The sequence below is a fragment of the Natator depressus genome, chromosome 13 (assembly GCF_965152275.1).
Source record: "Natator depressus isolate rNatDep1 chromosome 13, rNatDep2.hap1, whole genome shotgun sequence".
Taxonomy (NCBI): Eukaryota; Metazoa; Chordata; order Testudines; family Cheloniidae; genus Natator; species Natator depressus.
Genome location: NC_134246.1, coordinates 7,301,151 through 7,316,191, shown reverse-complemented (window position 1 = coordinate 7,316,191; position 15,041 = coordinate 7,301,151). Strand labels below are relative to the sequence as shown.

Below are 15,041 nucleotides of genomic sequence, written 5' to 3'. Positions count from 1 at the left end.
TGACCATCCGCAAGCACGGCCACCCGCAGCTCCCAGTGGTCGGGAATGGCGAACTGTCACAAGCTAAACACAAGTGAATAGTGTAACACTGCTGCAAAAAAGGGACATTCTGGGATATATTAGCAGGATTATTGTAAGCAAGACATGAGAAGTAATTCTTCCGCTTTACCCCATGCTGATTGGACCTCAACTGGAGTATTGTGTCCAATTCTGGGTGCCACATTTCAGGAAAGATGTGGACAAATTGGTGGAAGTCCAGAGAAGAGCAACGAAAATTATTAAAGGTCTAGAAAACTTCCTATGAAGGAAGGATGGAAAAAATGGGGTTTGTTTAGTCTGGAGAAGAGAAGACTGAGGGGGGACATATGTTTTCAAGCACATAAAAGGTTACAAGGAAGAGGGAGGAAAAATTGTTCTCTAACTTTATGGGCTGCGACACGAAGCAATGGGCTTCAGTTGCAGCAATGGCCGTTTAGGTTGGACATTAGGAAAAACTTCCTGTCAAGGTAGTGAAGCCCTGGAATAAATTGCTTATGGAGGTGGTTCAGCATCGGTGCTGGTATAGCTTGGAGGTGTATTAACTCCCTGTGGGTTCCCTCCATAGCTACAAGGTCATTCAGCCCATAGTTGTACCTTAAGCACTATCGCCCACAAACACCATGGAGCAAGGGGAGAGGTTAGAGTCCTTGGAGCTGTGCAACAGAGGTGACCATCCAGGTGGCCTCTTGACAACTCCAGATGGGGTTATGGCAAGGTGTGTGTGAACCACACCGTAAATAAACGCTGAAGCAGGTGTATAGCGTGGCAGCTTACCTAATCAGTGTATTTCACTGGGAGCACAGCCCCTTGCTGCCTATTCGTTCCCGAATGGAGATTATGGTTTGATGGAACAATGAAGAAAACATTTTTGCTATAGTTTGTTGGGTTGGGGGGGACACCATCTCTATTTGTAATAATAAGCACAGATGTTTTTCCCCCCACCATCCGCACTAGAGACAAATGTCACTGTATGTTTGTATCTTTCTTTTCTGGGGTAACAGAGCAAGTAGTCATGCTAGGAGACTAGTGCATTCTTGGGGGCAGGGGCGGAGAGAAAAGCCATGAATCCACTTTCTGAGATCTGCACGGTCACGGCTTTTGAAGAAGTTTGCATTTCTCCTTACCCACCTCTAGGTCCCCAGCTCCCTCCTCTGTGCTTTCTACCAACTCTCTGGTAGGCAGATGGAATAAGGAGAGGTGGGCAGGCTCTTGCATTCTGCACCAGGAACACACACACTCTTCTCATTCCAAAAGGGGAAAGAGCTAGAGTGCAGTTGCATCATAGTGAGCAACTCTGACCCCTCGATCGCAAAGAGTGTCTTTCCCCAGTGCATCTCTACTTCCTGACTTTCACAGACCGTCCCCTTCTTTGGATGAAATCATCTTGAATTAATATGTAAAGGGAAACATGCAGCCATTTATAGGATTGTAAGCCTTGCTAATGTGTTCACATCTCAGATAATCTACTTTTGGATTGTTGTCATCTTCTCAGTGTCACACGCCTGTAGTAAAAATATTTCAAAGGCAAGTTTTATTTTAATCTTTTCAGCTTTCTGTGGCTTTCTCAGGGTTTCTCCTACATTCCTCTTCTTTGCTCTTCTTCTTGTCACTATGCCGGCTCTCTTCAATGTCACATACAGTGCACACGCACACAAAAATCAACCAGATGCTCCGAGTCTCCAAGAAAAAGCACAGGTGGTGAACACAAATCTGGAGCTGATAAAGCATTTCATGAAGCAGATACTAGCCCTATTCTCTGCACTGACCTCGTGCCTTTATAGGGATCTCTGCATTTATTCCACAGAAATAAAAATCCACAAACATTAACTAAGTCTTCATTTTTGTTACCTTCCATCCATCAAGTACTAAGTTGGTAGTGAATCGTGAACTACTTTTCACTGGCCTAGACGAGACCAAAGTAACGTCTGTGTCTTGGGATGGTGGATTTTAATTTTGTCTCTTTAGGGTTATCTGTCTGAGTGGCAATTTAGCTAAGGCAAGTCCAGCCTTTCCTCTCTTACAAAGGTTCTCTCCCTATTTGCTGTTGCTTGAGCTGTCTGTCGGTGTGGTGAATGTGTGCCTCCTTTCATAACTGAATGTGCCACTCTGCAGTTTGGCCCCCCTCCTCCTTTCCCCACCTTCCCCCCCTGAAACCTAGTCTCTCTCTGAGCTCAGCCCCTCTCGCCTGCCTGTGCTTCTGAGCTCTGCCCCCTCCAGCTGGAGACTCAGGTTTATCTGGAGACGGAGGGGCTCATTTGGGAGCTGAGATCTGAGCGGTGAAGGAGAGATCCATTGGAACCAGGAGAAGAGAAGGGCTAGTTTCACTGAAGAGAGGCAGAGCGTGGAGACCATGGCTGGATTCTCAGCTCTTGGGCTGCTCTTTCTTTTTCAACTACTAGCCACATCCTCAGCTCAGGTAAGAATGTGCCTTTACTTGTAATGGCCAAAAATCCCAGCTACTGATGGAAAAAATACATAAAGATCAGAGGGTCTCATAGCAGCAGGATTAAATGTGCACCATATGACAGCAGGCCAGATTATTGCTGTTCATTTAAAATCGAAAGTTTAATGTCTAAAACTGAGAGAGTATATTCCTTGCTAGGTGCCTAGCGGTGAGAGCAGAAGTGTTTACTGTTAGGGGTTTAGTTCATGTCCTGTGATTATGGAAATTGCCACTCTAACTTTTGTGTAAAAGAATTGTCCTAATAGTTTGGTTTATAGCCATGTTGGAAAAGCCTCAGGAAAAGGAGAAGAAAACGGTGATTTGGGAAAAAATATTTTTGTTTTACTAGAAAGGACAAAGTTGCCCACTAAATAAAAATCCCCGGTGCTCCACCTCTTCATCCCATTCAGGGTTTTTCTTCCTCCTCCTCCCCCCGCCAGTTGATCTGTTTTTGAGACATGTTTAGGAACAAACACATTTAATCCTTATTCATTCAGGTGAAGCTACATGTATTCGTGGCAAATGTCCCTGTAGTGGTGTTAACTTTCCAGTGTGTATTGCTCAGGAAAATTCTCTGGGGGAGGATTTTTCATTGCATTAATGAAGGAATTTTTGCAGCTTGGCTCAGGAATTCTGAGCTGACCCTCAACTGCTGTGAGCAGAACTAGCTCCACAATGAAACCTTTGTTCCCTGAAGCTGCATTGCAGGTACTCTCTGGAGCTCTTTCCACAAAGCAGACCTTTATAGGATCCCCACTTCTCCCACACCCCTAAGAGCTAAACCTCCACACACTGTCCAGCTCAGATGGGCAATTACTCAAGTCTCACCCCTTTAGCTGTGCCTTTCTTCATACTTTCCCCTGAAGACATTATGTACCTCCATCTCTTCTGCTGACTGGTAGTATACGGAATGTGAATGTCACTTTTAATAGCAACCGCACGCACAGATTATTCTAATTTAGCTTTTCCTTTTCTCTGTGTCTACTCTGAAAGATGAGGTTGGGGGGGGGGGACCAACTCCTGTTAAGATGACTCAATTCCCTCCCCCGAGGGATTGTGCCTGTTTCTAAACTAAGTGACTAGGAACAGTTTCAGAGCCACTCGTGAAGCATGGGCAGATATGATTCACTGTAAGCTTCCCATTCAATCAACCGCTCCTTCTGAACGGGGATGGATTGGGTCTCACGTAAGCACCAAGGATGTGCTCAGATTCTTAGCAAATAAGCCTGGAAAGATCCTTGCTCCCTCTAAGCCTGTCGTGGACAGAGAAGTGGCAGAGCGAGAGGGAGCTGGAGTCGTGCTGTGATCTGTGACTTACTATGTGTGTTTTTTCTTCTGTTCTCTCTCCCCATCCCTCCCAGAGAGCAGGACCACGAGGCCCTCCTGGACCACGAGGACTCCCTGGACCACCTGGCAAGGAAGGCATAGATGTGAGTGCTGAGCAGCAGGCGGCAGGCTGAGCTGGGGGAGGGAGATGGGGTGGAGCAAGGGGAGGGTACATTTCAGAGAGGAATTCTTCTAGTCCTCCTATTGTCCAGAGAGAAGCTCCAGGCATTTGCGCAGCACTTCAGAGGGACCGAACGAACAGCCCATGTGCCGTAGGCAAGGAAACTGCAGAGGCTGAGTTATGTCTGGAGGTGCTGCGTGCCTAGGAGTTGCTCAGTGCCTTGCAGGATCAAGCCCTCAGTGCCAAGTGGGAGTTTATGACAAAGCTGGTGTGTACAACAAGGATTTGTTAATCTTCTGGGCATTCTGCAACGCTTTCTCTCTGGTATCTGCATAGGATGCAGGTTAAAGGGTGGAGGACAGTGGTGGATTTAGCGCAGCAGTTACTGTACCGGGTGTTCTTATTGCACGCTCAGTGCAATACTGTGTATTTTATACCATTAGACAATTCTGTGTTTTAAAACGTGTCAAGCACCTGGCTGTCCAGAGAGGCCCTAGAAAGCTGAATTAAATACATCATGCTGGATGCTGATCTCACTCATGCTGGTTTGACGCCACTATAGCTACACTGTCTTCAATGGAATTACCCCGGATTTACACCACTCTGATGCAGATCAGAATCTGGCCTATTGATTCCACTTGGAATTTAAATGTCCCTAGTTTGTAGCAAGAGGCAAATTAAATCTATGGGAATACTTCTGTGGTGGTTAATTCCTTATTATTAACCCTTCCCCAGGACTGCAGGGTCAGCATCTCAGCTACTGCAGAATTTAGTGAAGGAAAAAATCTTGTCCTATTTCTTTTAGTTGAAATTTTAGCTGAAATGAAATGAAATTTATACCCACTGGATAAAGACAGTCTTGTCTTCCACACCTATCATAGTGGATTAAAATCATTTCAGGTGATCTCAAGGAGACTATTAATATCTCAAAAACTAAGGATCAGATTCTGATCCCTTCATTCATGGTGACTAGCACCTTACTCCTTGAGCTACTCGTGGTGTAATTTTGCTACTGGAGTCAGAGTGTCAGCATGGGGCCTTAAAAGCAGCCTTTCAAAATTATATTCCCCCCATGCAAGTCCGTTTATTTTGGATGAGAGAGCTAAAAAAAAAGGTTTATTCCTTCGCATCCTGTTACGGGTGAACAAGTAGACTTTGTGCCTATGATTGTAATTTTTTATGACCATTTTGCATGGCTGGCCCCAATGAAAACCTCATTGTTTTGCAGCCATTTCCCTCCAAGTGTTCACTAGACTAAGGGAAACCATTTTCCTAAATAATCTTATCCTAGTTTTTAATAATGAATGGTTTAGAGAAGGTAGGTCGGTAGAACTTCTATCTAAAGTTTTGTAATAGAAGAACAAGGCAATTTCAAATGGAAGATAGCAAAGGAAGTTCTTTTCCACACAATTAGCCTGCAGAACCAATTGCCACAAGTTATCATTGCATGCCAGAGCTTAGCAGGATTCAGAAAAGGATTGGATATTTCTATGGGTAACGACAAAATCCAGAGTGGTGATGATAAGGATTAAAAGAAGACCAAGAATTTTAGGAGGGGTATAAACCTCCTGCTTCAGTTCATAGACCATCATCTAACTAATGGGGTTCAGACAGAAACTTTTCCTGGAAGCAGGCTGTTCTGTTACTGCTTTCCGCTGGGTTTCTTTCATCTTCCTCTGAAGCAGGTGTTACTGGCTGCTGTCAGAGACCTGATACTGGGCTAGGTGGATGACTGGTCTGATCCAGTATGGCAATTCCTACGTTCCAAATACAGGGGGGTTCCCTCTAAACAATTTCCCACATAAACAGAAGTTAGTGTCCTTTGATTTTAATAATCCAAAGATACCATAGAAATATAGGTCTGGAAGGAAAATCAGGAGGTCATCTAGTCCGGGCCCCCAACGCTGAGGCAGGAATTCAGTAGATCTAGTCCATCTCTGACAGATGTGTTTCCAACCGGCTCTCAAAAACCACCAGCTTCCCTAGGTAACCTGTTCCAGTGCTTTAAGTCATTATAATTAGAAAGTTTTCTCTAATAGCTAACCTAAATCTTCCTTGCTGAAGATTAAGCCAATTATTTCTTATCCTTCCGCTGGCTGACGTGGAGAACAACTGATAGCCACCTTTAAAACAGCCTTTTACATATTTGAAGAGGGTTATCAGGTCCCCCGACCTCGGCGTCTTTTCTCTTGACTAAACATGCCCAATTTTTTTTCAACCTTTGTTTTCTAAGGTCTTGTGATTTTTGTGGCTCTTTTCTGGATGCTCTCCAATTTGTCCACATCATGTCACAATGCAGGCAAATCAGTGTCGTCAAAGTGCGGCAGTCTGCTTAGATAGATGTTTTTGAAGATGTCAGTTGTTCTAAAATGAAAAGAAATAAAATGCTGTTCCTCACCCTACATGGACTGGGTTTCCCTTCAAGGAACCAAAGGCCATGCTTTCAAACGTGGCCTGTAATTCTAGGAAACCTCTGTTCTGGGCTCCACCCTGAGACGCCCCTGGCCCGAGTGCTCACAACTCCGACCAAAGTCAGCGGGAGCTGCAGATGGTCAGCCTTCTGAGGCATCGGGCTCAGTGTGTCTCAGGTGGGAGACCCAGAAATGGAGACATCCCCAACTAATGGCCAGTCATGAAAACTTGGCCCTTGTTATCCAACGTGGGCCTGATCCAGCAAAGCTCTAAGCACCGGTTGCACATTTTTAGGGGCTTGTCGAAGGCAATAAACTTGGAGGGCACTTGGCACCTTGCAGGATGAGGCCAGGTAATAATAATGAGTAATTAATCTTGATAGATCATAATATTAGACTGCGTTAAATCTAGGGGGAGCCAAACCCTGCGGTCCTAGTTCATGGCTTGCAGAGGGAGGTTGGTGAGAGTTTTGACCATGTAAGGAATGCAGGATTTCTCTCATAGGCTGCCCTTAACTGAATGAAACAAGGATGCAGCAGGAGCAAAAAGAAGGGAAACATGCTGTAATGTATTAATAAATGAGAAATGCTCATCAGTCATTCAGGGTCAGAGCCTCATACCATTCCACCCATTGAGTCTGCCAGGAATCCCATTGACTCAAAGCATCAGGGTCAAGATTTCTGTGGTTAGCATCGAGTGCACCAGCATGGTTTAAGGAGGAGCACCGCTTGCCAGGGTTCTCTTAGAAGACGTTGTGAGGTGTGTAGTCCCACATGGCTGTGCCTTTTTATAGCCCTGAATATAGAGGAACCTATTGAAGGTGTGTCCGAAATCTAGGCTGGTTTTTCTTTCATGAAAGAGTAGCTGTGTAAATGCCAGTACTCAAAAAAAATAAGAAATTATTTCTTTAATACCAGTGAGATCATTTTTAAAGGCATGCTCTGAACTTTTCTTGATCATTTTAAGATACTATGATTTCCTCATGTTGTTTTTTGCTGTTGTTTTCTAAAACCATCCTGGCCACGTTCAGTGCATAGATGGCTTTAGAGAGATGACTGCAGAATTACTAAAGAGCATTTGTGGCCAGATGTACACTGCAGAAGTGTGCAGCAACTGCTTAATATAGGCCTCAAACAATGAACAGTGCATAACATGCAACTAAATTATTCAGGCCACCTCTGGATAAACCTCAAATGAACCCTGCGCTCTTGGCACCCTTTCCAAAAGCTCCTTGCTTCACTTCTGCCTCTCACTTTCAATCCCATCGAAGTCTCCTATAATTATCTTCTTTAAAACACTGCATGTTCCATGATCTGTAACAAGGTAATTGCTTAGCTCCCAAGAATACAAAGAGTGTGTTGTGATTGAAGCAGTCACCGAAGAGTGGCTCTGAATTATTTCCAGCATGCAATTGTTTCAAAGCCATTGTCAGTTCTCTAACAGACATTTCCCCTCTGGTGTGACTTTAATACAGAGTGGCTGAGACTAAGTAAACTGACTTCCATCTCATATAAAACCGGGGAGAACTATTCCATTACTGACAGCAACTGATTCTAATTCACTAAGAAGGATGACCACGATTTGCCCCCAGAGGTATAAATGCTGATCACGGTTCTGATTCTGGCTGGGTCGTGCTAGCACAGACCTCAGTGCTCAGGCAGAATCCCCCTGAAATCAAATGGGGACCCCCAAAGGGGTTTACGGTAGCAGATCCCAACATGTGATCAGGTCATAAGACAGGAGAACTGTTCCTGAGTGGCTTTCTCTAATGCTATGATCTATCTTGCTGCCACGTATCACTATCACAGAGGCCTGTAGGGAAGGGGGCAGGGTGATGGTGATAATCTAGGGGAGGGTATAAAACATTGCTGTTCATTCTGTTATTCAAAACCTGCCATCCCAACATAACTTCCCCCCTCATTTTCATTATAAAAGCTCTTCCCCAGATTGGCTAAGGGCCCCTATCTGTGGCATATTGCTGAGGCCATTCCATTGGAGCCCTTTGCTCAGAAAGTCAGAGCACAATGACTCCCTCTATCTTCTGACCCTCCTAGCTGTGTGTTCTCGCAACAACCGTGCAACATGCAAATCCCTGCACTCTGACACAGGGCAACCGGTCCAAGCGTAGGGATTTGCATAGGAACTTTATGGTTGCAGACATAGTAAACATAGAGTCGTTTCTCAAATGCTTCCACCTTGGTTACTGTCTTCACAACTTCCCCCACCCAAAATGCCCACTGTAAAGATGGCCACCGCTAACCCTACTCAGTAGCAATTCCTGTGTCTCCACATCTCTTCCTAAGGAAGATAGCAGCTCTCACCTCCCCCCACAAGTGTAATTAACAAGAAAAATTAATTAAAAAGGCAATGTAAGTTTATTATTTATTTAATGCCTGCTCCATTCCAGCCATAGGCCCCCTCCCCAGCCATCTCTTGGCCCTGGAACTTACTTTACCCAGGATACACCTAGTACTTCTTAAACCTGGAGTATCCTGAAACAACCTCTAGATAGCCTTCTGGAGGGGAATAACCCACAGGTCTCTTTGATCATGGTCACTGAAAGGTTGTTTAAAAAATAGAAGCAGAAACTTTGTCGGAAATGTAAATCCTGCCTTAAATTGTTTTCTGAAGAATTTTTCCCAAGTAGACATCACTAGTTTCTAGGCAAAGTGGGGGAGAAAAAGGTTAATATTCTCGCTGCTTCCGGGTGACTGGGGATTCTCTTTCCACAAGAAAAATTCCTGGGTGGTGTCATAACTGGTTCTATGCCACCCGTTTCTGCCCCCCACTCCAGCGTGGGTGCAGGTGGGACTGTTGCAAGAAATGCTGTGCTCCCGTGACCACAAGGCTGCTCTAACTTTATGCCGGGATGGCTGGCTCCTCTAGTAGAAAAGAGGCAGGTAGCCATCCATGCCCCCTCCCCAGAGCACAGCTCAGGAGATCTGAGACATGTTGAACTCATGGGCATAACAGGCAACACGTTTTCTTAAATTATTAAGAAACATTGCAATATAGACTGTATTATCTCCTGTCACAGATACATAACACTTCCTGCACAGATTACTATAATTAGGCCATCTTCTTTGCAATTTTTTATGTTAAAATAGCTAGTGGGGTGAAGGAAATGCAATAGCAGGTTTTTAGGATAAAGAAAATCTTATTTTTCTCTTCATTTCAGCTACATTAATTAAATGCTAGGCTTGTCTGCAGCAGTTGATCGTTCTGTTTTAGGTACTGAGATGGGCCCCATTGCACCTCGCAATTTGTAATGCATTTATCCTCATGAGAGGGAGGTGCTTTTATCCCCATGTTGCGGACAGAGGCACAGCAAGACCAAGGGTCTGCTCGAGGAAGATGGTGGGAGAGCAGGGGATTGAGCCCTGGGATTCCCAGACCACTGGGCCATTGTATCCTCATGTGTGTAGAGGAGATGAGCATTCCTCCCAAGGAAATGAAATAAAGCTCAGACAGTTCCCATTCCTTCATATTGCTTGGTCCATGGCCTACGCTAATCTTTAAACAATATTTATATACAACATAGTGTTGGGTGTGGGGAGGCGTGGTCCAGCAACAGGAGTTGAGGTGACTCCTTTGTTGTACAGGCTGTAACTCAAAGTCCAGTTTGGAGATTTTTTGTCACCTTTGTGCCTGGTTGTCAATGCCGTAATTTTAACCTGGCTCACTAGCAACACTGAAAATAGCAGCATTGCCTCACGGTGCAATGTTATCAGTAGGCAGCTACCTTACTTTTGCAATTGAATTGGGAGGGATGGAAATCAGTTGTTTTTCGCTTGTGCCTTCTCCTCCCTCCCAAGATTAACCCTAAAAACAGAGCCCTTGAATATATTCCATTCAGACACATGTAGTCTGTCTCATCACTGGTTTATGGTCACATGTTCCCTTGAGAGTGTCACAAATCCTCAGGATGTCCTCTTGTGTCCGGTTTTGCATTTGGATCACCAGCTCAACAGAATGATGTGTAAAAGCTTCCGTGGCCAGACGGCTTCCTCTTTGCTTTACCTCTGAGGAAGCTCAGAATGTAAATTATTCCTGGAAGGGTCTGGGATAAATTATGCTGTTTGAGCAGAATTCAGAATCATAGACTCACAGGACTGGAAGGGACCTCAACAAGTCATCCAGTTCAGTCCTCTGCACTCATGGCAGGACTAAGCATTATCTAGACCATCCCTGGCAGGTGTTTGTCTAACCTGCTCTTAAAAATCTCCAATGATGGGGATTCCACAACCTCCCTAGGCAATTTATTCCAGTGCTTAACCACCCTGATAGTTAGGGAGTTTTTCCTAATGTCCAACCTAAACTGCTCTTCCTGCAATGTAAGCCCATTGCTTCTTACCCTATCCTCAGAGGTTAATGAGAACAATTTACCTCCCTCCTCTTCATAACAACCTTCTGTGTACTTGAAAACTGTTTATCATGAATTAAAACTGTTAACTGAATCGCCTCTCTCTCCAGAGGTTGCTGGTGAAGAATACGTGGGTTTTGCTAGATAGAATTGCCAACCCTCCAGGATTGTCCTGGAGTCTCCAGGAATTAAAGATTAATCTTTCAGAACATAAGAATGGCCACACTGGGTCAGACCAAAGGTCCGTCTAGCCCAGTATCCTGTCTTCTGACAGTGGCCAGTGCCACGTGCTTCAGTGGGAATGAACAGAACAGGTAATCATCAAGTGATCCATCCTCTGTCTCCCATACCCATCTTCTGGCAAACAGAGGCTAGGGACACCATCCCTTAATCTTTAATTAAAGATGTCATGTGATGAAACCTCCAGGATTATGTCAAACCAAAATTGGCAACCCTCATAGACGTGGAAGATTGGAACAGGGAGCTTCCCGCAGCTCGCATTGGCTGGGAATGGCGAACCGCGGCCACTGGGAGCTGCGAGCAGCCGTACCTGCAGACACTCCAGGTAAACAAAGCATCTCATGGCCCGCCAGGGTCTTACCCTGAACAAGCCACGAACCAAGTTTGGGAACCACTGTTTTAGAGGATGGCAGGATCAATTGCTTAGCCTATAGAAAGTCACAGGCAGACCCTTTAACATGCAGGTCATCCCAAGTCATGGCAATTCTCCAAGTGGGCCTGGGGAGAAAAATGGACCTCTAATGAGTGTCTATGTGGCTGCTGCAAAGAAACTGTGACAGGCAGAGATTTCAGTTTCACTGTCTTTTTCATTCTTGTAGGGAGAACCTGGCCCACCTGGTTTACCTGGCCCACCAGTAAGTATTTACTGATCAACAACTAATTTACTCTCTCGCTTGTAAATCTGCTATGAGGAATAATGTATGGGAATCACTAGTTTTTCAGCAGCAAGGGTCACAAACTGCCCTTTCTCCTCTCAGTCTGCAGCAGAGCTCCTGTTTGCATGTTTGGTATGCCAACTGAGAACAACCGGCAGCATGGAGTCAGCACTGACTTAAGAAGAAACATGCTTTCCTGTTTCATAGTTAGGAGAGCCGAGGATCTGGGATAAAGCATGAGAATAGTGGCGCTAAAGTGCTTGTACTGTTGTTCGACTTTTTGCAGACATTGTTTTCACAGCTCTTTCAACATGAGGGAGAACGCTAGGTAAATGCAGCGTTTTTATACTGTTACGCAGCACACTCGGCTCTGGCCTCCAGTTTGCACACTACTGTCTGGGTGTCCAAACAGTCATTTGTGCATCCTTCCACTTGCTTGGTTTGCACACGCCAATGCAGCTTTTGCACCTTGAAAATGAGCGTAGGACACTTCTGCAACTGCTTTTAGTTTTACCTGCAAACGTGGACTGTAAAATCAAGCCGATAGTGGAAAAAATATGCAAACAAAAATGTGGAGTAAAGCAGCTTCAGTGACAAAATGAAATATTCTGACAGACTTTGCTATAGGTGGCAAAACATGCGGGACTCAGTCCTCCACTCTGGCTCTGTAAAACTGAAGAGGGTGTGTGTGACAATGCTAGCATTAGGTCGCCCCCATTCCTGAGATCATCCAGGGTCCTCTTTAGCTCCCGAGGCATCTTAGAGTCGTCATAGGTCTCCTCAGAACTGTGCCAGCTGCAACCCACCGTGACCCCACTGTGTGCTCAGGGCTGCAATGAGGATCAGTACACGTACATGGAACTGCATGAGAAGAAAGATGTGCCAAGCAATTACCAGGCCAAAAAATAAACCAAATGTGCCAAAAAATAAACCAAAGCACATAAGTGTCTGGAGATTTACATACTTGTAGATTAATTATCAAATCCATTTATTTTGAAGACATTTTCCTGCATTGCAGGATATAAAATTAGCACTTTAAGAAATGAGCTGATCATGATCTAGCTTGTATTGGGTCTTAGCATGCTTCTGTAATTATATTAAGAGTGACTGTCTATTAATCTGGTTTAGGGGCCGAAAGGTGCACCAGGGAAGCCTGGAAAGGCAGGTGAAGCAGGGTTACCTGGCCTTCCTGGAGTGGATGTGAGTATTTCAGCTTATTCTCTTGGATTGATCAAATATTTTACATTGGCATGAGCCCAAAGCAGCTTGTCGACTTGCACTAACTCTGCCGGAGCAGCAGACGTGGGTGCTGAACTGAATCTGTGTCTTACGCACCAGGGGAAATCTTATGAGAGAGCAATGGAAACAGCAAATTTTAGTAGTTGTTGGGTTTTGCAGCATGTTTTGATCAGCGCGAAGTCAAAACATAGCGCATCGGTGGTCTATCCTAGGCACTGGCTGTCAGTGACCTGTTTTGATGATGTATATGATCAGCACTGTCTCTCTTCATGGTTACTCTGGTGGCCCTGAACAGCCTCTGGCTGTTGTAGTTTCAGGAGATTTGAGGTGTAGAGAACATTTAAATCATCAGGTGTTTATTGTGCAAGCCTCAAAATCTTCCTTTTATTTGGGCTGTTTGCACCCACCTGAAGCATCAGTGGCATGAGCCAAGAGTAAACAAACCTACAAGAGTTCAGATTTTCTTCAGGTTCTGTTGCAAGTGGATTCTAGGTTCCCAGTAGGTTCAGAATAAACCTCTTCAGTCCTGTATGGGTGCTTGATGTCTTTTGGTCCTTTCCATCTTGAGATGCCAAGTTACTGATACGGCTGCTGTATAATCAAGTATGAAAATAGTCACACACATTTCTGATTCAGGAATGAGGAAGCAAAACAGCAAACTGATAAAGTTTGGTCAGTTAAATCCTTTCAAAATGCATGAATGTAAACCAATTAATATTTTTGGATTCAGTGGCTCTTCAAGGCTTAATGAATGTGCTTCATTAGTCCATGTACAGCTGGCTTTAAGTGCAAATGAGGCAAGGCTGTGATCTGGTTGTAAAGGTGCTACCAAAAGCCAATTACTAGTGTGAGATCTAGTGGTTTGAATGCAATGGTAGAGCACTGAAACCATAACTGGCCAGTCTTCCATGAACTTCTTGCAGCCCGGCATTATTCTTTGCTGTCCTGTAGCTCATTGTGCATTGTCCTGCCCTAAAATCAGCACATATCTAGCTTCCTGATGAGAGCACAGCAGCTGCATTCAGAGAATTGTGGGTCTCCGAGCCTAGCATACTACGACTGCCTGCCACCAAGCATCTAACCAGATCACGTACAGCTGTCCATCTCTTGATCCAAATGCTGTAGCTTTGTATTATGAGAACCTGGAAGTGAAACTGACTCAAAATACATCATGTCTGCTTTCATTCTCCCAGCTGAGTGAAATTCTGATGGTAAAAACTACATAAACAAGGAAAATAAAAATAGATTATCTGGACAAGTGCAATGCTATGGTGCTTGGTTGCAAACACTACGAGGAAATCTTTAAACATAAATGTAATTGATTTGTTTTTAAAGTGGCTTATAAAAACTTGTCTTGTTACTATTAGTAATTTTTTTTTAAAGATAACCTAAATCTGGTTCTAAACTCCCTGGCAGTGTCCCTTTATCTATATAGTTGCTTCTGTAATTATTGTACATTCCCTTTCCTCAGCAAGGTTCTGGAGATTGTCTTCTCTCACCTCCTACACAACCTGCCGACCTCTTTCATTCTGATCTTTGACCCTTATGTACTAGTGAGGTTTGCCCTTCTGGGTGGTTAATCACCTGCTTCTGCTTCTCAGCACATATCTCTCTCACTATATCTGATCTTCATAAGGCTTGTTATACTAGCCATCTTTCCACTAGACAATTTCCAATGCCTTGAGAAAAGGCAGTGGGGTAGTCCCTCAGCTGGTATAAATTGTCATAGCTCCACTGATTTTCATAGAGCTATGACTGTTCATACCCACTGAGAATCTATCCCAGTGTCTTTGTCAGTCTCCTTTTATGGTTTTCCTAACTATCCTGTATATTTGCTGGGCTAAACGTTTAACGCTCGCTGTCCTCCATTATGGAGCACATGCCTCTTCCCGTTTTCCTTTTGGCTCCTTCCTCTGAGTTGTTTCGTTGCTGGCTTGAACATTGCTTCTAGGGGGATGGCAGCCCAGCTCTAGATCTGTTGACATCTGCCTGAGCCCCGTCTCTCCCATTGCTCTCTGGCTCGATCATGTCCTTGCTAGACCGTGACTTCTTAGTACCAAATCTTTCAAAGACTCAAGTTCTTCTCCTAGGTAAAAACATAAACCAACCAAAACCCTGCATTATCTCATCTCTCTGATTTCACTGCACTCTGCTTAACTTTCCTTCCAAGGCCCGAAAACCTGGATTCATCCTTAACCCAAA

At 44.5% G+C, this 15,041-nt stretch overlaps 1 protein-coding gene across 1 annotated transcript in view; it reads left to right on the top strand.

The window, feature by feature from the left end:
- Positions 1–2,198: 2,198 nt before the first annotated feature.
- Positions 2,199–15,041, top strand: part of COL9A3 (collagen type IX alpha 3 chain) — a 72,498-nt gene continuing 59,655 nt past the window's right edge. The window contains exons 1-4 of the mRNA XM_074969596.1: positions 2,199–2,455; positions 3,844–3,912; positions 11,544–11,579; positions 12,729–12,800. Of these exons, the coding sequence (XP_074825697.1) occupies positions 2,390–2,455; positions 3,844–3,912; positions 11,544–11,579; positions 12,729–12,800 (243 nt within the window). The 5' untranslated portion in view covers positions 2,199–2,389. The remainder of the gene's footprint in view (positions 2,456–3,843; positions 3,913–11,543; positions 11,580–12,728; positions 12,801–15,041) is intronic.